Source organism: Silurus aristotelis (assembly GCF_946808225.1).
Source record: "Silurus aristotelis genome assembly, chromosome: 12".
Classification (NCBI taxonomy): domain Eukaryota; kingdom Metazoa; phylum Chordata; class Actinopteri; order Siluriformes; family Siluridae; genus Silurus; species Silurus aristotelis.
This window is the reverse complement of record NC_139585.1, coordinates 12,096,872-12,121,190: the sequence shown is the minus strand read 5'-3', so window position 1 is coordinate 12,121,190 and position 24,319 is coordinate 12,096,872. Positions and strand designations below refer to the sequence as shown.

The following is a 24,319-nucleotide window of genomic DNA, read 5'->3' as shown; positions in this document are numbered from 1 at the left end:
GAATATAGAGAAAAGCATTTTTGAGATTTACCTGTCCTGGTCTTATGCCTTCACAAATAAGGATTTCGTCCTCTGTGTTGATTTGTGGCGGGTTGTCATTTACATCTAGTACCTGAATGGTGACTGGGACATGACTCAGAAGACTTGGGTCATCTGTAAATGAAGGAATAAACAATTTCATAAACTTTCAAACTACATAAAAGTAGCAACACAAGTTACATTTGTCAAAGACTATATGTCTCTGTACATGGAGCTGTTTTCCGACTGGTAAATCTATGCAATAACATTATGCCTTTAATTTTTTAGGCTCAAAAGTTCATATCAATGACAATGAAAGGCAGTTCTAAGAAATGAAAAATATGCTGGTCTATTAAAATATTCAGCAAGAAATTATGCAAATCTGCTTTTCTGGAATAAAATGTAAAAACACATACAGTCTCTGACACACACCTACACACATTCTGTGACTGAGGTCATCAATGTACATATCAGTGCATATCTGAAGACAGCCACTGCATGTAGATACAGTATAATAGCTTATAATTCTTGATGAACAGAAATACTGATATAAACTAACATTCTGTATTTTGCAACAAAAATAAGTACATTTGTGAGTAAAAGAGCAGCACAGTTGGAAGCATTGCTACCTCACAACCTTCACTTCAACTACCCTGTCAGATGCTCCCCTTTCCTTCCACCTTCTAAAAGCATGCTGGTAGATGGATTGGCTATGCTAAAATTGCTTCTAGGTGTGAATGAGTGTGTGAATGAGTGTGTGAGCAGTCTGCCCTGTGATAGACTGGAGTTTCATCAAGGGTGTGTTTCCACCTCAGACCCATGGTTCCTGGTATAGGCTTTGAATGGATCTACTACAGTACAACACTGACTTGTAAATGGTTATAAAAGATAAAGACAAAAAAATACGTAAATTTCCATTTACTTTTGCTTGGTAAAAACATCAAAATAGATATGTGATTAATGGCAGAAGTGATAGTAGATAGATAGAACTGATAGAAGATAAAGTATAAACTTTCTTTTTCGGCTTCTTTTGTCAGGGGTCGCCACAGCGGACCATCCGCATGTTTGATTTGGCACATGTTTTTACGCTGGATGCCCTTCCTAACAGAACCCTCCCCATTTATCCGGGCTTGGGACCGGCACTAAGGTTTATGCAACCCTAATGGCTGGGGTTGGTTCCCTGACCGGGCCTCGAACGCCGCATCCTAACCACTAGACCACCAGGGAACCTGGTTGAAGATAAAGTATAATGTGTATAATGGTTTTATTATATAAATTAAATACAACAGTGCAATTGTATTTTACACATACATTTAAAAATAAAAGTGTGAAGTAGCATTCAGTTTGGAACCTCACTGATAAGTAGGTGTGTGAATTATTCAGTTGCGATTGTACAGCAGTTGCTACTGTAACGGCTACATCTAAACTGGAAAGTAAAACCGCTTGCTTTATTTAAAGGTAAGCCTGATACATTTTTGTATTATTCATGAACGGCACATGAAAAAATTGATAAAAGTGTGCCCTGTGGTAAAACAATCTAAGGAAAATCTCACTGGACTTCCCCTTTCCCCTTTCCCTTTAGTCTCAAAGAGCCTTTTTCACATTTTGTAGGTGTTTTTATTTATGAATCTTTTTACTGTATTTAAGCAATAAGGCTTATTTAAATGAGCAACTTACTCAGATCAAAATTGACACTGAATATTTTTCATACATATGAAAATAAAGCCTAATGATAAACAAAGCATAGACTTTTAAATATAATTTTTTTATATATATATACATTTTCTTTTTACATCTTTAACTGATAAGTTCATCATTTGCATTGACCATACAGGAACAAGTACCTAAAATGTCTAAGCAATTCCATTAAAAGACAAATTACCTCACAATGTGAATTCTATTGTAATTGAAGATGATATTAAACAGTTGAGTTGTTGTGTATGGCAGCATGTTTTTCTCTCAGGCATAATGTTATAACCATCATTAAGAAACACTGCCATATGTGGAGTGATCTATTACATAAAACACTAAATTTCTATTCTATTCTATTCTATTCTATTCTATTCTATTCTATTCTATTCTATTCTATTCTATTCTATTCTATTTTATTTTATTCTATTCTATTCTATTCTGTTCTACTTACAAGTAGTATGTTCCTAAAATGCTCCTAATGGTATTTATGTTATCGTTTCAAACTGTATTGTAAAAGAAACATTTGAATGATAGCCAAAAATGATGTAGTAATGATTTCATTAGATTGAAGTATAGTATGGTTCTAATGGTAATTTGTATGTGTATTTTTTTCAGTAGAAAGGGAAAAAATTCTAGTTGAAGGACACAACCAATCTTGAATTAAATTAAGATTACATTACATAACATGTCAATAACTAAGATTTATGCACAAGGGTGATCAAAGATTCCAATAGCAACATATGACACTGTGTCATTTAAAGACACCAACTTTGTTGCACATGGTCACTTTATCACCCAACCAGTGCCTGCAGACATAATGTACATGTTCACCTCAAATGTAACAATTTTAGCCACAGCAATTTTGCACTAGTGCTTGTTCAATGCCTGACAACTGTGGAATATCATTACCAGCGATTACACTTTGCTATTAGTGAATCATTAATACTGGGTGAAGGCTGGGAGAAAAAGGTAATTGCTTAGATTAGATCTACAGCCAAAGGGCGGCGTAGATCGACTCATATTAGCTGTGAGAGCAGCCAGTGATTTGTATCCTCTGTTTGGGAATTGACCTGAGAATGATGTTGATTTTGTGGCAGTACCTCATGTAATGCAAATATAGATACAGGTCTCTTTACACACAAACACAAACACACACACCAAATGGAGCATGTTGGATATATCCAAACGTTCATACTACTTCAGCTTTTTGCTTGTACTTGACAATTATAAGACTAAATAAGATCAGAATTTCTATGTCTACGTATTCACAAACATTTTATACACACACAATATGAGGGTTTCTCATAAAGGGGAAAAAATCGTAACAAATTATCCCACTTGGAGGAAAAAACATGTTGCATTCAAGTGCAACCAGCTGGGAATTCTCAGTGTGTTCCAGGGAAATTAAACATGGGTGTTTCATGAATTTATGTATTTGCTAGTAAAAAGCTACTCTGCTAATACTAGCGATCATGGAGTCATGATGTATATTATTTTCAGCAAACCATATAATCAATGTAATAGAGTTGATTTAACTAACACATGTGTCTGTGTTAAATGTGCTAATGGAATACTGTTATTCATTAAAAAGTTGAAATACTAGGATTTATTGGAGATTAGTGTGAGCAGCCATATTGATATGATGCTGTATGCTGAAAGTCCTTTTTGAGTTGAATTCCAAAATTGGGGCCAGTTTTTTTTCTAATCACAGGGCAGAAATTTACAAGCATTAGCTAAATGCTGCAATATAGTTGTTAACAAAATGGTCAGAGCATAAACATATTAGATGCAATACATGGTTTATTTTCATTGATCTTTTGTAGAGCTAATCTTGCAAACTGTCAAATGTGGTAGGTACTCACCTTCCTCTTTTGCCATGACAGTGATGTTGTGCCATGCTATGTCCTCTCTGTCCAGGAGGTGAGTGGTTCTAATGATTCCACTGACAGGCTCAATATCAAAGTATCCCCCACTTCCTTCTCTTAGTTCTATGGAATACCTATTTATAGAATATATAGAGAGAAAGATTAAAGAAAGATAGAAAATGAATTTTGCATGATTGCCTCCAATGTAGTCCACACCATCATCTAGAAAGCAGAGATTTTGTTGTAATCCATGATAATAGCAGCACACAGACTTGTTTACAGGCCTAATGATTGAATGTCTGTCAAATAGCCATTGCAATCAGATGGAGGTTTCACGACCTAGTCTGGCAAAAAAAATCTGTTTGTTGGCTCACTTCAAAATGGCTTTTACCTAGTAGGAAATGTGATTATTAACTGCAGAATTGAATAGACCTCATTGGGCTATTTTTCTAAGCTGAAGCACAGTCACTACAAATGACATTTCAAAAAGATGAAAAAGACAGTAAAACACATTGCACTACTTGTTATTGGTTTAGTAATGTGGAAGTTTCACTTCGCAACATGCAGGATAGTCAAAAACAGATTTTTTAAATAGTAAAATATCAGTACTATTACCCCTGATCAGTGTTTTGTTATCGTCTTCCAATATTTTGTGCCTGGCACTTTTCCCCAAATTACATATGCAATCCAAGTGGCCACAAAACATATGGTCAATTTGTAGAGAAAAGGGGGGAGAGAGAGAGAGAGAAGAGAGAGAGAGAGAGAGAGAGAGAGAGAGAGAGAGAGAGATATGAGTCAGACAGATGCTCTTATTAATGCGAAAAAAAGTCAAAAATATATTTTTTTATATTTTGTTTATTTCCTGGCCTTTGTATTGATTGCTTAATTTCGGCTTTGTTTTGAAACCCCAGAGTCGATATCGGATTTTGTAGTAGTTTAAAAATGTCAGTGTTAACTAGAATAACAGGCAAAATATTTGATAAATAAATTCGCAATAAATTTACAAATGAGTTTTTATTAAATAGTTTGTTTTATACTAACTGGCTACACTCGGTCATAGCATGTTATGAACATGGAACTGTGCATTGGCAAACTGTAAATGCATATAAATATTCAAGTGTTCTTGTGTGTTCAAGGGTCATGTACAAAGATTGGCATGTGTGACATGTTTTACAGTAAAAACACTGAAAATATTGTACATGTCACACCTTTAGGTTATTTTAATATATGCCATTGAGATCACTGACTCTGCATGTTTTATATTTAGCCACATAAGAACACTTAAATTAGTAACCATTGCTGAATAACTGTTCTTCTTGATTAGTTGGTTGACTGAGTTCTGTTTTTCTGAATACAATATAAACCTATTCTAATAAACCATAGGCATTTATTTACATGATTAACGACTTACATTATATACATTATTTTGGCCAATTTTCCAAGCAGCAAATAATTAATAATAATAAAATGGGAAAAAAAAAAAAATCAACTGTCACTGTGTATTTAAACCAAAACAGACAAACTATGTATTAGTGAGGAAAGAAAATTCAGTGTGAATGTTTAGGGTCCATTTTGAGAAGAGCAGGCAGAGCTTTCCACTAGCATTCCAGTGACATTGTAGGTGTCTGTCCAGAGAAAATAACTGACTTGCAGGTAAAACATGAGGGAGAGCATTAAAGTCCTGCTAGTTGAAACTAGCACATTATCTTTATTGAACATGAAGTAATAGCTAAGGCATGGCTTTTGGGACTGACTGACGATAAGTAAGAGTTTTTTTTTTTTACCCGTTTTTAAATTAATAATCAGTAATAGGGTATATCCTCACAAAATGTTTTTAAAAACAAAATTAGCACTAGTATTTAATACTGCCATATTTTAATTTACAAATTTTAATTTTAATTATTTTTTATAAAAGAAGGAATAGATCTTGACAAAGTCTCATTTAAAATACCCCCAAGGTGAATTTCTTAAAGTTTCCAGAACAATATATTGTACATTCATAAACATGTGAAATAACCTTTACCACCCAACGATCGTTAGATAGATGAGTATCTTATAGTCAGCATATATCATCAAAACAAGGTCAGTCTGTTTTGCAGTAGGCTCAACTCTCGGCATAACAACTTTACAACCTCAGGGTATTCATACATGCAGGTCCATATGAACAGTCATAAGATTATTTATAATGTTAGGTGTAAATACTTGAGATTAGATTGCTGGAGTAAGTAAATAAAATGCATGTAAAAGTATTTAATAGTGTAGTTCATCGACATACAACACTTTTATTGTAAAAAGAAAAAAGGTTTAAAAGGAGACAGATTGAGTCAATCAGTACAGTCAGGTATTATGCAGGGCCAACTCTTGGATGCTATAGGCCATTTGGTTAATTTTAAGAACATTTAATCACATGGTAAAAGTTTTTTATTTGTCTAAATCTGGTTGGCACTTGATTACGTAAAAGGTTATAATTGGCCCCCTGTGAACTGTTCTCCAGCACCTTGTTTGAGGTTGCCACACTCTGCACAGTGTTTGAGGGTGGCACACTTATACTGCATCATCTGGTCCCACTGGTTCTAGCACTTGTTTTACACATTGTTGTGACTAGTGACAGTTAGACAATGATCTTAGTAGAGTAGATAAGATCATCTGACTGATGGTATGTCAGAGGATCTGATTTATTGACTTTTTTAACTGTCACTACTCACAACAATGTGTTCGACGAGTGCCAGGACTAGTGGGACCAAAGGATGCGACATATTAATTGCCTAATTGATTTAAGATTCTAAAGTTTATTGTGATATGTACAGAAAACAGTTTGTTACACCATACAATGAAATTCTTACTCTGTGACTCCTCCAAGCAGCCTATGACATAAATAGAGGACATAAGGAAAACAGACAAAAACGCAAATGACCAATTTACAGTTGTATTAGTGCAAATGCAATAAACAAGTGTATGCATGTATAAAGTGTGCAGTCGACAAAGAAACTTTATAGAAACGCATGTGCAAAGTCCTGCAAGGGTACAGTGGTTTGAAAAAGTGTTTTCCCCTTTCCTGATTTCTTATTTTTTTGCATGTTTGTCACATGTTTCAGATCATCAAATATTTAAATATTAGTAAACAATAACACAAGTGAACACAACATACAGTTTTTAAATGAATGAATGGTTTTTATCATTAAGGGAAAACAAAATCCAAAACTACATGGCCCTGTGTGAAAAAGTGTTTGCCCTCTGTTAAAACTGTGGTTTATAACACCTGAGTTTAATTTCTCTAGCCACACCCAGGCCTGATTACTGCAACACCTGTTCACAATCAAGAAATCTCTTAAATAGGACCTGCCTGACAAAGTGAAGTAGACCAAAAAATCCTCAAAAGCTGGACATCATGCAGAGATTCAAAGAAATTCAGAAACAAATGAGAAAGAAAGTAATTTATCTATCAGTAATCTATCAGTCTGGAAAAGGTTATAAAGCAATTTCTAAAGCTTTGGGACACCAGCGAACCACAGTGAGAGCTATTATTCACAAATGGCAAAAACATGGAACAGTGGAGAACCTTCCCAGGGTGTGTGTCCCATTACGTCTGGAGTAAACGTAACACCACATTTCAGAAAAAGAACATCAGTAAAACAACAGTAAAATATGGTGGTGGTAGTGTGATGGTATGGGGTTGTTTTGCTGCTTCAGGACCTGGAAGACTTGCTGTGATAAATGGAACCATAAATTCAGCTGTTTACCAAAAAATCCAGAAGGAGAATGTCCAAACATCTGTTTGTGACCTCAAGTTGAAGCGAACTTGGGTTCTGCAGCCCGACAATGATTCAGAACAAACCAGTAAGGCCACCTCTGAGTGTCTGAAGAAAAACAAAATAAAGACTTTGGAGTGGCCTAGTCAAAGTCCTTACCTGAATCCTATTGAGATGCTGTGGCATGACCTTAAAAAGGTGGTTCATGCTTGAAAACCCTTCAATGTGGCTGAATTACAACAATTCTGCATAGATGAGTGGACCAAAATGCCTCCACAGTGCTGTAACAGACTCAATGCAAGTTATCACAAACGCTTGATTGCAGTTGTTGTTGCTAAGGGCGGCCCAACCAGTTATTAGGTTTACGGGGCAAACACTTTTCACACAGGGCCATGTAGTTTTGGATTTTGTTTGCCCCTCAATAATAAAATAAATTAGTTTGATGATCTGAAACTTTAAAGTGTTTACAAACAAAAAATAAGAAATCAGAAAATTTAACACTTTTTCACACCACTGTAGATTGGGTCCATGTTGGTATTCCGATTGTAATGGGGTCTATTTGTGTGTGCAATTGAGCATGCATACTAAACAATTTGCCAACTGGCTATGCTCCTTGTGATATTTGCACTCAGATCAATTGCTCATGAACAGTATTTGACTGGATTCTGCAACATGGCACTGTATATTTCTGCATTTCACTGGGAAGGAGATACAATAAGTGATTAAACATCATTTGAAAAGATGCACTGTAATAGAGCCCCATTGTTTAGATTTTAAATTAAAAGATTATTTCAAAAATAAAATTTTCAGGTAAGGAAAAAGAAGTTAGGTTATCCACTGACTTTGACAACTCTGACAGCAGTTATTACCATCATACAGTACGCTTGCAATACACAGAGAAAGGTGGGGTCATAATAGGGCAAAAAAAAAAAGAAAAAGGCATTCATAACAACTCACTTACTTCTCATTAAATTTAGCCTTTTTAAATGAGAGAGAGATACAATAGGAAGGATAAGGAGATAGAGGTTAAATAAAGGCAGAGTGGTGCCTTTATGCCAACACTTTGCCATGAATATATTATGGTTTTAAAGCTTGCATAATCATATGATTACTTATGCAGAGCATGTGGCAGGGTGCATGCCATTGTTTTTGATGTACAGTCTACAGATAATGGTCAAAATCCAAAAACTTAACTGCACCTTTAAAACCTTTACACTTTCTCAACCCTATCACAGACACAATATAAAAAGTGAAAGGTACATTTGTTTGGAAAGTAGCCAGAGAATGGATAAAGTCAGCCAAACAGAAGAGTAGTCTGATTGAGTAGCAGTGTGTAATGGTATGAACTAACAAACAAGACATACAGTATGTCCTATATGAACCATTTCACCTTCTTACCTGATTGGGCTGTTCTTGCTGTCTGGATCCTGTGCTGTAACTGATCCAACTTCTGTGCCAATTTTTGCATTCTCATAGACATCCATAATATAGTAATCCATTGAGAAAACAGGTGGTTCATCCACATCCCCAACTGTTATCTTGAAAGTGGCATTATCCTTAAATGATCCCAGATGTGTGAAGCGAGGGTCAAGGTGGGTGTTCTCTGCTGCAATATGCAGAGTGTATTGTCTCTTCCTTTCGTAGTTTAGCGGCTGAAAAAACAACAATAGAGTTTCAGTTCTTTTTCTAATCAGAAACATCATTGTCTATCAATCACTTAAATTGGTACATTCTAAGGTCATACATTTTTTTTGCCAATGCCAAACTTCAGCTACCAGAGACATACACTATTTCACAGGGTGACATTACTTTTAACTTATTTAAATGACATGTCCTAATTGGATTGCTTTCTTTCAAGTGTTAAGAATCATTTTGGATTTTATGACAATTTTACTTTATGTATGTGCATAATTTTAATGTCAACATAGTTTGTATTTAAAGATGAAGCAATTGGTGCCAGCAGTTGTGATCTGCCTTTTTATCTCCTTAAATGTAAATTCAGACAATCCTTTAAAAAAAATTAAATTTTCATTAATAATTCATTATTGAATAAATTCTATAATATACCTAAATAAACCTATTCATATGCATAGAAGCGGCGCTGCCCCAACTGATCATACTGAGTTGGTCCAACAGTGTTGAGATTTTTTTTCTACTTGGGGTTAAAATGTTCTTTGAATGAAGTCTTGTCAACATGACTTTTAACCTCTGTTGAATGGTGGTCTGATCAGACCAAGATACTGAGATTGCTTCTTGGATGAGCTCCAAATTCTCTGAATTTAGACCAAAACCCTGACCTTTTGGGTGATTCGTGGTATTCGTGAGATGTCAGTGGAGCTATAATATAAATTTTTTTTAGCCGTATCCAATGGAGCAATATAATAAACTTTATGACTAGCACGTACAAGCGAAAATGTTTTCACTATGAAAACTGTATTGCTATTATATTATTTTATGATTTTTTGAATGCCATCTGAATTTTCATGCACCTACCTAAAATATAAAAAAAAGAAACAAATGTTAAAAGATGTCTCAATACCTTTTTCAGACTAATGATGCCCTCTCTTGTGTCTTTGTCTGTAACTATTGAGAACACATTGGCTCCTTCCTGGTTAATAATACTGTATTTGATTTCAGCATTGATGCCAACATCTTCATCTTCTGCTTTGATCTTTCCTACAGGTTTCCCCACCTGGGCAGACTCAGGCACAAACACCTGGAAGCTTTCTGCAGACACACAAGACAAGGACTAATGAACACACTCATACTACAGCATTGTTCTTTAAATTTTGATTAGCCTTGACGAGCACATTCAAGAAAACTATATATAAACATTGTGAAAATCCTTTTATTTAGCTGTGCTGTAAACATTTTAACACACTGACTGTGTTGGTTTAGAGGTAGGATAATAAGATTCCGGTTTTAGTGTACAGTAACTGTGAATAAATTCATATAACATTATTGCATTATTCATAGCTCATAACTGTTTTATTTTGTCTTTATGAATGCTGCCGAGACATCTGTTTTTCAATACATAATGATTAAAAATGGTCCTTCAGAGTGCCAGTGATATAATGTGCCATGTTGTAATAAGATTGGATCTATGCATGGGAGAGAAATACATGCATAACTAGTTCTTAATAGAAAAGTAAACAAATAAATAAACAAATTATAGTAAAAGCAAATATCTGAATGTTGTAATATATATATATATATATATATATATATATATATATATATATATATATATATATATATATATATATATAGAATACTTTAAATACTGTACATCCTGCCTAATATTTTACATCATATATTTAGTGTACTTGCTTGATTATTCAGCTTTTTTTAATGCCATAACCTTATAACCTTCTACTTGTTGCAATTTTTCTCTGCTGTAACCTTTTTATTTACTGTATATATGTTTACACATTATAAAAAAAATAAATAAAAAATACATATATATATATATATATATATATATATATATATATATATATATATATATATATATATATATATATATATGTATTTTTTATTTATTTTTTTTATAATAAAAAAAATAAACTTCTGGTACATGCTAAACTGCATTTCGTTAGTGTGTACCTATACTACACAATGACAAAGATCTATCTATCTATCTATCTATCTATCTATCTATCTATCTATCTATCTATCTATCTATCTATCTATCTATCTATCTATCTATCTATCTATCTATCTATCTATCTATCTATCTATCTATCTATCTATCTATCTATCTATCTATCTATCTATCATTATATATTAAGGTCATAATGAGGTACATGAGTAAAAATATGTATTGTCTGTGCTGTAATACTCACCCGGGGGGAATTTGGGAGGGTTATCATTGACGTCAGTAAGTGTGATGTTAACTGTGGTGGAGCCTGAGAGTCCTCCCACCTGTCCCGCCATGTCTTTCGCCTGGATGACCACTGTATAGTGCTCTCTTGCTTCTCGATCCATGTCAGGCAATGCTGTTCTGATGACCCCTGAAAAAAAAAAATAGAGCCCAATGTATTGTCCCATTCATTCATTGTATTAAAATATTGGATAGAGGTTGTTCAATAAATATGAGCAGAGTATTCTTTTATCCTATCAAACAACAGGTTAACATTTGAATATACAATGCGTTTTATATGGTATGAGGTATTTTATATACCATACCATTCCATATGATACCATACAATAAAAACAATTCTCTAATATGTTTCATATCTTTTTATAATTTTTTTTTATTAATTATATAAGTTTGTTGTTTGCAAAGCTCAGTCTTTCTCTACTTTTTATTAAATGTAAGATGACTACACAGCCATACACACACACACACACACACACCGGATTCAAGAGGGTGTGAGGTAATTCTGTACATTTTAAATAAGTCTTCCACATCTTTCAACCAGCTTTTAAGCCACCTTAAAGAAGCATATATGACATCAACACTGCTCTCTGAGTCTAGGACCTGGAATAAAATGTATTACCTTGCTCCTAATGAACTCTTAGTCATTCACTTTTGCTATGATTCACAGGGTAAATTTACTACCTAGACACAAACAAAAATCTTGATGGCTGAGGCAGTACATTAATTAAGAAAAATAAGCTCAAGTTACAAGTTGGAACATAAATTTAAAAAGTACACTTGATTAACAATGGTTTCATAAATAGATCTTTGCACATAACAGGAAAAGATGTGCAACATAAAATCTGAAGAACCTATAGTATATTTGATGCTCTGGGTCAGACTTTATTGCCTGCTTATATTAACCTTATATTCATTCTTTTGTTTGTAATATTTTATTCAGATTAGCTTGACAATACATACAGCATATTCTTAACATATTAATATATAATAGGATTATGAAGAGGTGTGCTCATTCAATTACAGTGGCATTAGAAATGCCAAGTACTGATGTAGGGTAAGGAATCCTTGGGAGCAATCAGTGTTTTATTCATGTAAACCATATCTTCATGGAGCTTGCTATGTTCAATGGGTATTGTCATGCTGGAGCAAGTAACGTATGTAGCAATCATTTTCTAGGCTACATATAACTTTGTAGATATAAATACGTTGTGTATATTGCATGTTATTTAGTTACAAATTGTGTCATATTTGAATAGGGGAAATTATTACTTTCTGTATCTGTTAAGCATCTTAAACTGTCTGTGATCTTTGCCACAAGAAAAGAAGTAGTAAAAGTATATTTTCCCTGTGATTCATTTCACTAGGTTACAATCTTAATTTGTTATTCCCCGTACAAACTCTTTCTCATTTACCCCACAGGCAAGAACTAAGGGTAAAGGTGGAGGTTTAGATGTGGCAAACTTTGAACTCCTTTTCAGAATAAAACAGTCTACTTCACACGACATTACATACCAAGGAAACTTATTCTCCCTTTCTGTGCTCTGTGTTTGATTTCATTATTATTTCGTTTGAGAGATGTCTGTTCATGAAAAATGACAAGAACAATCGCTCTTTGTGAAATAGATGTGTTATCATAGAACCCTCCCTTGATTTATCTTGCTGGAGCACAGTAGGAAGTTTTACGTGCCTCGGGGTGCTTTTGATGGAAGGTATTGCATGTGCACACATCTGTGCGTGCACACAGTCATTTTTTAGTAGATTTTCCACCATCTGATTCATGGCAGTTTAGACGTTATTCAGTAAATACTACACTAAGCAGACAAAATGGCAAACATAATATTGACTCATAATGCACTGTTTAATTTCTTTTTTTCTGTTTGACACATTTGCACATGCAAACATAATTTCTAATTCATTATTAATTAAGTGTGTGTGTGTGTGTGTGTGTGTGTGTGTGTGTGTGTGTGTGTGTGTGTGTGTGTGTGTGTGTGTGTGTGTGTGTGTGTTAGTTTGTGTGAGTGTGTGTATTTGTTTTACAAATGATCTCTCCCACTGCACAATGTACAGTGCAGTCAAGAGGTTGACATTGACTTCATGGATATTAATGATGTATGCCAAAGTATGCTGATGTATGATGTCTGGTATTGTATTTATATGATTTATTATTTTACTATTTGTACCAAATGAAAGAAAATAAAAACAATATATCAAATAATTTAGTCTGTTTTAAAAAAAATAAAAATAAAAATAAGTATTTTTATTAGATTTAGTTGGCATAAAATATATTTGAAATGTATCCACATTGGGAGCATATGCATAGAAATCTGAAATACACAACTTCCCAGTGCCCATGTGGTGTTTATATGTTGTCTGTATGGCTTTTCACTGTTTTCCTCCCAACTCCCAAAAACATGCCAGTTGGTGGAAGGGCTATTTGAAACTTGCCACTAGGTTTGATATGCCTCTACAGTAGGTGTGGGATGTTTTGTGATCATCTGTCTTTGCATACTGAGTGTTTTCTTGCTTTGCCGCAATGTGTTTTAAGTGTCTTTGTAAATGTGTGGAACCCAGCACTTAAACTCGCACTCACAACTACATGCCACTGCTTTTGTTTTAATGATCCAAAGTTTGCAAGATAATCTCTAAAGAGCATAAACAGCAAAATATCATCTATAAATGTCTGTCAATTAATCATTCTCTCATAATGCAGTATGCAGAGCAGGATCTAATTTCATTGTATGAAATCAATAAAATTTTCTATAAAAACATGAGAAATTTAGCATTGAATGATAATGTATGCAGTATCCACTATTTGTTTGTGTCTGCCAGGTTTACACACACATAAGTAATTCACCAGAATGTTGTAGCATCTGTTTAAATAATGTAGTGGCAGTAAGTGTGTGCTGTAGCCATTTGATGGTTACAAGAGGAGTCAAGCATTGTTGACTTCAACTAAGCATCACCTTTAACTAGGATTTATCCTAAAATAATAATAGTGATATAGAAACAGATTTGTTTTTAACTGTATAAAGTCGGAAGGAAATTGTTGGAGTGTGGCTGATATTACAATATCTCACAAAAGTTAGTACACCCCTCACATTTCAGAAACAATTTTCACTTTTGTTTCCAGTTATTTAGACAATAATGGCTGTATGTTGAGTTATTTTTAAAGGACAGTAAATCTGTACAGCTATACAAGCTGCACATTAACTACTCTAAAATATATTCAAGTTTCATTTCTATAGTATTGTCCCTTGAAAAGATACACTAAAATAGTTGCTAAAATGTGAGGGGTGTACTCACTTTTGTATAATACTCTATACTGTATAATTAAAACTATAAAAAAGTACAAGTTCCAACATTAAGAATGATGCATAATATTTGCAAGTGTTCGAATACACTGGATGTGACATAGGATTCTGTGGGACCTCCCTGCTCTCTTGTTTTGGTTTAAAAACAAAACCATTTACTTTCTATGTGATTTGAAATACCATGGCAGATGGGGCTGTGAAATTTGCTAATCTTGTCTAAGGGCAATTGGAACATCAAATTAGATCAAGATTTTAGTGACTGTAACTACATTAGTCAGATTTGGTGTAAACGAGGGTATCAGGCACCAGCCACAAAGAAAATGTCCTATGCAGGGCAGCAGAACAAACACGAACGTGGTTAATTATCAAAGCTTAAGGACAGTGAGGAATCATCAGAGCGTTAATACTGTATTATAATAGAATGAAGGCAATGTTTATTCAGCATTTTTCAAGGATATTTCCAGACATGGAAAAGACCGCAAGGCTGAGGAGCTTTCTCATATTACAACATAACTTCAAAAGAGAGACAAAGTTTACAGCGGTTATAACATAAGCGATAAAAGGATAAGATATGTTTCACAGATTCACAGTTTTGTAACCTTAAAAAGTAATTAAACTTAAAAAGTTGTTGTTAAAAATTAATTAACTCGAAGCCAAAACCTCATTTAAAAATTCTAAAATGTGAAACTTTAACCGAGAAAAAAAAAGGAATGACCAGTTTATTGGAGCAATCTAAATCTCATCTAATTAGAAATGGCAAAAAAATCTTTATCACTCTAATTACACACTTGTAGTACAACAATAATTTATGCTATGCAAACTATCAGAACTGCCTAGGAGTCATTTATGTAGATTCACAGATTCTTTGTCCAAGTGTTCCTTCTTTTAATAAAGAACTCATTTTCAGAATAAAATATGCGTGAGGGATTTCATTTACACAAATTGTTTCATTTTTGCTTCTGACGGAAGAGTAACAATGTGTAGTAATGTGTGAATAATATCGTCTATATATGTTACATTGTCTATAGTTTGGCCATAATAAATCAAATAGCGCTAACATCCCTACCTCATCTACAAATCGGTGTCTAGCTGAAATCCGCTTCACTTCCTTAATGCCTTAACTCTATTTTACCAGAGCCATTATTTCTTCCCTCTCTCATACTGCTGAGAGATATTATCTCCACAGCAGCATTACTTAACCTGTGCTCTTAAGGCAACAAAGAAGCCTGGCAGACAGCCATCCATTCCATTAGAACAACACAAATGACTAATGACCTAACCTTTCTCTACACTTTTTTTTATTTATTTATTTTTCTTTTCTTTAGCCAAAAGCAAGAGTTTATCGTATATCATTACTTTTTTTTTGGAATGCTTGAAGAGATTAAAACAAACTTGTTGAAAATTGCTAAAACCGTCTAGTTTATTTGTTGCTAAAAAGCAGAAGAGTGTTGGCATTCTTGGCTAGTCTTGTCAGAAGTGTGAGAATCACTGTAGGGCATTGCTGTCTTCTCATGCAAAAGTGTTGGCAGGAATTGGACACACGTTGCTAAGCAGTATGACATTATGACTTACAGAAGTGCTTATTTGTGTACTTAGGGTAGTTGCTAATGAAGATCAGCACGATTGTGAAGGTGCCAACAACCCAAGGCAGGCTTTTTAAGCATCATTAGGGCTCCATCAGGTGCTGGTGGCAGAAACAGGTCTTCAGTGTGTGTTTGAAAACAGCAAGAGATCAAGCTTTTTGGACAGCTAAGAGAAGTTCATTCCACCACCTGCCTGTGCACCAGTACAGTAAAAAGTAGGAACATGATGAAGGAGAGGTTAAACTGTACTGTGTGTATGGTGCAATGCAATTTGACCATTGCCATCAGGTAGACCAGAGCCTGTCCATTTCTGACAATGTACTGTAGGCCAGCATTGAAATTATTTTATTTTTATGTCAATAGCTGCAGGACTAATATCCTGGTTGTATTAACTGCAGTGCTGACCAGAATGCAACAAATCTAAAGACAAATAGATGAATGAGCTACTGCACACTAGCATAAGGTACAGTATATGGCAGAATGACATGAAGACAAGCCTGCACTCTGGTTCAGTTTGAAGAACCTTAAAGCACATAGCAAAAACTCAGTTGCAGTGATGTACATGATAAGATATTAATCAGGCACTTCGACAACCCTCATGAACAGATTTTAGCTGTAATTTCAGGTAGATAGCAAATAATCAATGGCATATAAATTCATACCAGATTTTAATGGCTCCCAGCTGCTATGTGAAGAAATAGGATTAACCACTTAAAAACATGCACCTTTTTCTATCTTGGTTTGAAAGCTGCTACTTGGTTTGCCTCAATCTGAGCTTAGAGATGCTAAGACAGCATTTACAGCTGCTGAAAAAAAGAAGGTAATACTGGTTTCATAAGGTAAAATCAGATTTTCTCGGTATTACTAGCATGTTATTGTCAGTGGAATCCTCATAATGATATTTTAAGCAAATTTTATTAAATGGGAAGATTGGCTTAAGGTGGATCATGCCTTACTTGATTAAATAATAAATTCATGCCACTGTCTCTTCTTCTAATGTCTGGCATCCATCCAAGATGCACAAGTATGTCGCATTTGTTATTTAGTTTCACAGATTATGCAGTGATTTTATTGAGTATATTTTTGAAACTGACTGAATATGACTTGCAACATTCTTTAGTTCATGATATACCAAGAACCATACAAGCAAACACCATACAGACAGCTTAGCATTGAAAAGCAGTAGATTCTCCTCTCTGGTCTAACAGGTTGCAGTTTTGTATGGAATATAATGCAGTTAATACTACACAACCATTGTAAAGGAGGCAGTGAGTCTGACCCAGGGTGAGTCAGGCTGAGATTGACTGTTAGCCTTTTGTTCACCCCTCACCAAGTCAAGGAGAAGGTAATGGCATCAGTTTCTCCTTTAGTCTCCATTACAGGCTGTGTATTTGTAAAGGATTTGTAAGATTGTACTGGGTGTAGTAAGAACTTAACATGTGATTATATTTATCTCCCATGTTTATCATTGCTGGTCTCTGTGATAATTAATCCTTGGTAGACCCAGATGATCTTGAACACCAGTTTCAAACACTCTATTGGCCCCCATTATGCTTTATATGTCATTTAGCTAGACCTTTAGGGGCACCAGCAGCACAGGTTATGTGTATACCGGGAGCCAGGGCGCCGGACATAGCAGGTCAGCTTAGATTCTTAGGAAAGCACAGGTTCTCTAAGATAGTTTTTCACAAAGGAGCTAATGATATACCCCTTCGACAGTCAGAGGTTACTAAGAGTAATATTATAGAGGTGTGTAAATTAGTGAAGGCAATGTCCGATGCAGTAACATGCTCTGGCCCCATCCCAATGCGACGTGGCGATGTAGCCTACAGCAGGTTATGGTCTCTGAACTGCTGGATGTCCGAGTGTTGCTCCAAAAACAATGTGGGCTTCATTAATAATTGGAGCATTTTTGAGGGCAAGGCTGGCCTGTTAGGGCGGGACGGTGTCCATCCCACTCGGGAAGGTGCTGCTCTCATTTCTTGTAGTATAGGTCATAGTCTCAGAACAACAAGTGACTGTCTAGAGCCAAGGCCAGGGAGCAGACAGACAGGCTAAACTGACCGTCTGCTAGGTGCACAGAGTCGTCACTCAGGATCCACCAAATTGAGACTGTGTCTGTCCCCCGAGCGAAACCAAAATATAGGAATTCTCAGAAAGTCTGTTTTAGTAACCTGATTAACATTAAATTAAATAGGACTGAACGCACAGCCAGCACCTCTGATCTAAAGATAGGATTGCTGAATATTAGATCTCTCACGTCTAAAGCGCTTACTATAAAGGAAATAATCACCGACCAGGAGTTTAAAATAATGTGTTTAACAGAAACATGGATTAAACCGAATAAATATTTAGCATTAAATGAAGCGAGTCCTCCTGGGTATAGCTACATACACCAACCCCGTCTAAATGGCAGAGGCGGTGGAGTCGCAGCTATTTATAATAATAATCTAAGCATCACACAAAAGACTAAACACAAATGTAAAACATTTGAAGTTCTTTACACCAGCATAAAATATTCAGTGTCCGAAAGCAGGTCCAGTCAGTCAATTCCACTAATTATTATTTATAGACCCCCAGGGCCCTACTCTGATTTTCTCATAGAATTTACGTCTTTAGACAAAGCATTAATTGTTGGTGATTTTAACATTCATTTTGATAATCAGGAAGACTCCTTAAGAGCAGCTGTTGTGTCCATTCTAGATTCAGTTGGAATTAATCAGAATGTTATAGGACCCACTCATAGTGGTGGACACACTCTCGATTTGTTGTTAACATTTGGATAAAAAAAAAAAAACGTAGTCATAATTCCACAGTCTGAAGCTATTTCAGACCATTATCTCATCTCTTTTAAAATTTGCCTCAGTCATTGCATTACTACTTCACCACGTTATCGTGTTAAGCGTACCTTCACATCAGCTACAGCAGCGCGTTTTATTAACAATCTTCCAGAAATTACGATATTAGATAGATCTCCGTCTGACCCTGCAGAGCTCGACTGGGCCACTGAATACCTAGAATCAACGTTATACCCTAGATGATGTAGCTCCCCTTAAGACCAAAATGATCAGGGAGAAAAAATTAGCACAGTCGTATAATGATCATACACGCACCTTAAAACAGACCACTCAAAAATTAGAACGTAAATGGCGTCAAACAAAATTAACAGTATTTCAAATAGCATGGAAGGGGAGCCTCCTAATTTATAGAAAATCTCTTAGTGCTGCTAGATTAGCATATTTCTCTACCCTCATAGAAAATAACAAGCATAATCCTAGATTTCTATTCAGCATGGTAGCAAAATTAACAGGGAATAAAAGCACTGCACTCACATGCACACCATCAATAGGTAGTAATGATTTCATTAACTTTTTTAATAATAAAATTGAAAACATCAGGCAAAAAATCCACACGGTTAATATAAATCCAAATTATTTTCCAAGTAACCCTGTAGACAGCAGTGTAATTATAACAGACAATCAATTACAAAGTTTTACTCCTATTCATGAGAATGACTTAATTTCATTAATTTCCTCATCAAAATCATCAACCTGCATTCTCGATCCCTTGCCTACAATTTTTTTTAAACAGATAATTCCAGAGGTAATTGAACCTGTTTTAAAAATAATAAACTCTTCCATTAGCACTGGTTTTGTACCAAAATCCTTCAAACTGGCAGTTATCCACCCCCTAATTAAGAAACCTGACCTTGACCCATGGTTCACTCAGGTTTGTTGATGGTGGTGTGGTGGGTCGTCTCTTATTCCAGAGATCCCTCATGTCTGTGTTGCCTTCTGGTTCTCCCTTTTAGTTATGCTGCCATAGCGAGTCTTGCCGGAGTCCAAACTGCACAGTGACTTTAACTCTCATGCAACAATAGGTACACTTAATAATCCATATCCTTCTCTTCTTGTCACTCTCTCTCTCTCTCTCACTCTCTCTCTCTCTCTCTCTCTCTCTCTCTCTCTCTCTCTCTCTCTCGGTCGAGTTAAACATGCTCCTGAGGCTCCAGTGACCACTGTTCCTGCCCCTCTCCCCTCCGTGGATCTTCCCACTTCGTCCAGGCCTGCCTCTGGATAGTGTTCTCTTTGACTGGAGGCCACTCTGTGCAGCTGGGGAAGGTTTGTCATCAACGCCTTGGGTGGTTCCATGAAATTCCGGAGTAAGAACGGGAGCTTTGAAGATGGTCTCCTACACTGACTCAGGAATACAGTTCGCTTTTGATCATCATCACTGTACCCCGCAACATTGTATACCTGCCACAAATGGACATTCGGTGTAACACGGATGAGGATGGGTTCCCTCTTGAGTCTGGTTCCTCTCAAGGTTTCTTCCTTATGCCATCTTGGGGAGTTTTTCCTTGCCACAGTCGCCATCGGCTTGCTCATCAGGGACAAACTTACTCATAAAGAACATATTCATTTTTAATCACCGCATTATCTGTGTAAAGCTGCTTTGAGACAATGTTCATTGTTAAAAGCGCTATACAAATAAAAATGAATTGAATTGAATTGAATTTATGCATAATCTGTGATATTGTTGAAAATAAGCATAATATGTATTCAGCAATTACATTTCCATGTAGCCTAATAATTTTGTACAAAAAAATAAGCTAAGTTATTTAGGTAAACCTCTAAATCAGAATAGAGGACACTTTCTAAAGCCAATCTAAATGATATCTCTATGTTGTAATGCAAGTAGATGTTGAGTAAAAAAAGACTTATGACTGTATACATGTTTGAATCGCATTACTTTCACAAAATCATTGTAAGCATTATGTAAATTTGCACCACACAACTGGTCTTGTAAGGAAACAAACACTGGGATGGGCATTCAATTAATATTTCAAAGCACAATTATGTTTGACACAAATTTATCTTCTTGCCTGTTTATAAGGATAATTAGAGTTGAATTTACAAGTATGGTGATTAAACACCCTGCTAACATGCTTGTAAACAATTCATTGAATTCATTAAGGCTCACGTTTCGACGTGGACAAAAAAACAAAACAAACATACTACTTTGAATTTATGTGGCAGAAGAAAAATGTGCCCAATGATGACAATGCCCTAAGAAATACTTTAAGAAAAACACATTATACAACTAATAAAGAGCATCTCCTCTGTCAGATTGTATAGTGGGCAAAGAAGAGTGTTTTTGAGTACACATTCACACAGAGCTTTACTGGAGATAAGGAAATCTCAGTGACAAAAGCATAACAGGCAAATAACAAAATTGCAGGCTGTCACAAATCACACTACCAGTCATCCAAAATATAAGTTAGAAATGGTCAGAGAGTGAACAACAGTAATTCAAAGTGCACTGACCAACTGTAGACATTTTGTTCACTTTGTCCTTCAAGGCATATGTAGGTATGAAAACTGATTTTGCCAATTAATTTAGGAAAACATACTGTATCTAATAGAAAGTGAGGGTGCCCTTGTTTAGTAGCTTATCACTTGTACTTGGGTGAAATTATATTGTATTTTCTACCTTGTAGTGATATGATAATTATGGAAAGAGGATGATGTGACATGCTTTTTTAAGGATTGTTTTGTAAATAATATTGGTCCAATACCTCCTTCTAATAACTCTGTGACCTGTGTAAGGCTGAGAGCTAATAAAAATCTATATTCAGAAATGAAATCAGCCTACTCATTGTTCTATGTCAAGTGTTTGCATATGAATTAATGAAAGAATGACAGAAACCGTATGAACAAATGGGTAATGAGGTATGTTGAAACTGAGATACAGTACTTCATTATATGTCTGTGAATGTGTGTCTGTGTGCATGAAACTCAATGCTTCTGAAATTGAAACATTTCATTATTGTCTGATTCCTTTGTAAGTAATGTATAAGACTGAGACCCCAGTCTGCCTTATTAATGCAGCTTGTCTGTGAGGACATATGAGGGCACGCTGGAGCTCTGCTAAATCAGTTTGGCATTAACAAACACTGCTTATAATGAACAACCTTATAAAATTCATGCAAAGTGATTCACATCACCCTGTCTAGTAATTCAGTGAAGCTGCTTTAGTCTGGCATAAGAACAAATCTCATTTATAAGAAATGGTTGGTTAAAAAGTCATGTTTTTGTTCCAGTACAAAATGCTGCATGTGATTTAACAAGTATTTGAGGATCTGAATAAATGTCAGGAAGACAATTAGCTAAAAAAAAAAAAATATATATATATATATATATATATATATATATATATATATATATATATATATATATATATATATATATATATATATATATATGAAACAAAGGCATTAAAAATATTGAGCGAGCAAAAGTAATTTTAGTTCACACTGATGTTTATAGCCAGCTGTAAAGCCTCTAAACAATCTTTACCAGACTAAAATGAAATTGCATTACATTATTGATAGCCTACTGAAATCTATCCTTGAATGACAGTGTACAGTATGCTCTCTTACAATGTGTTTGTTTTGTTATCTGAGTAGATCAATTAGCATAATGACCATTCTTGACTCGCAACAAACTGCAGGCCTTTTTGTGTATTCGTATAATTATTTAAAATGGTTCATCATAGATACATTGTAAAAAAAAAAAACTTGCTTTACACTACTCTTTACTCTCTTTCACTGTCAGGGACACGAGGAGCTGGTGAGATAATCTGGCTCCGAGTAATGTCTTTGGTATGCCTAAAGAACATGGGGCACGGGAAAAACTCTAAAATGGGTGTCGACCCAGAATTGAGTGCCGTGAGCCCAGAAAATCCTGATTGTATACCCTCATGGTCGTCTCCAGACGGCCCCGTTTAGTCTGTTGTCTGGGAAAAAGAGGCGGCGGACAGAAGAGGCAAGGCCTCACAACCTGCCGTGTGTGGTGGAGAGGGTCTGGTGAAGGAAACTACTAATTCAAATTAGGCATTAACATTTTTGAGTCAGGGCATGAAAAAATTCGGGCGGATACATGGGGACTTGGGGTGGAACGCCTTGGAGGTCGAGAATGCCCAGACGAAGCATACAGTCCTGCTCCCACAAAAAATATGTTATTTTCCTCCCGCTCCTGCCTGCAATATTTAAGTTTTGTCCCTCTTTCTCCTGCAAAAGCCCGCAAATAAAATGTATAAGTAGTTTTATTTTCAGTGCACTGACTGCTTCTTTCTCCTAATCTTTTTTGTTTTTGTTTCACTTGATTCCCTTTTGAATATGAATAAAAAAAAATAAACAAAAAATAAACAAATGTTTAGTTTTATTTGAGTTTGACTTTTTGTGTAAATTATGAACAAGAAACTTTTCAGAACAGAAAACATTAAATGAAACGATATCTTATAATAATAATAATAATAATAATAATAATAATAATAATAAAATCAATTTTAAAAAGGCCACGATTCTGTTGTGTTGTACAGTATGTATCTTTCTTTAATAATTAAGATCTAGCTGTAGCACTCAGTGATTCACCTCTGTCTTGCGCTTCAGACATTTTGCCTCAGTGTGCTCTAGTAGTCTACTGCATATGAACTATGCGGAGTTTGCTTCCGACCTTGTGCCTGTAAATCGTTTTATTTTATTTCAGTTGCCATTGTTGTGTTTGTGCAGTTGAAACATAACAGTTTTTGTTTTTAGAAATGTTTAAAAAAAATATATCTATATTTTTTAAGACTATTTCGCAAGAGTCCCGCAAATGATTTTATTCTGCCGCAACCGCATTCACCCATCAAATCTTGTCCTGTGCTGCACTCGTTTGTGTTGTGTCCCACAGTACTCCCACTGGAGTGCAGATCTCTTCTAACCCAGGCTTTCTTGCCGACATGATCTCTGGAGGTCTGAGGATCAGCGACGGCCTCTGCGGAGGTCTGAGGTGGCGTGACAGCGTCTACAGAGGTCTGGAGGGAGCGACGGCCTCTGCGGAGGTCTGAGGCGGAGCGGCGCTTGGCAGGCAGGCTGGAGACATTCTCGGCAATGCAGCAGGACCAGGATGCATTTGCGGCAGGGCTGACGGGCTGGGAAAAGTGCTTGGCAGAGCAGACAGGCTGGGGTGCATGCTTGGCCGGGCAGACAGGCAGAGTGGTGATCTCGGCAGGTGGGGAGAGCTGGGCAATATCCAGCCAGGCAGAAAAGCTGGGCGATGCTTTTGGTGGAAATCCCAGGCTGGGTGACTTCCTCTGTGGGGCTTTGAGCATGAGCAAAAGTCAGAGTCCAAAAAAACTAAACTCAAACTCGAAAGCAGGGCAGAACAGGGAT

At 35.7% G+C, this 24,319-nt stretch overlaps 1 protein-coding gene across 1 annotated transcript in view; it reads right to left on the bottom strand.

Annotated features, from left to right (window-relative positions):
• LOC310734569 (cadherin-18) overlaps window positions 1–24,319 on the bottom strand; it is a 96,333-nt gene that overhangs the window by 28,580 nt on the left and 43,434 nt on the right. The window contains exons 5-9 of the mRNA XM_083556707.1: window positions 11,170–11,337; window positions 9,864–10,051; window positions 8,723–8,976; window positions 3,573–3,709; window positions 32–153 (exon numbers count right to left, since the gene is read on the bottom strand). Coding sequence (XP_083412833.1) covers window positions 32–153; window positions 3,573–3,709; window positions 8,723–8,976; window positions 9,864–10,051; window positions 11,170–11,337 — 869 coding nt within the window. The remainder of the gene's footprint in view (window positions 1–31; window positions 154–3,572; window positions 3,710–8,722; window positions 8,977–9,863; window positions 10,052–11,169; window positions 11,338–24,319) is intronic.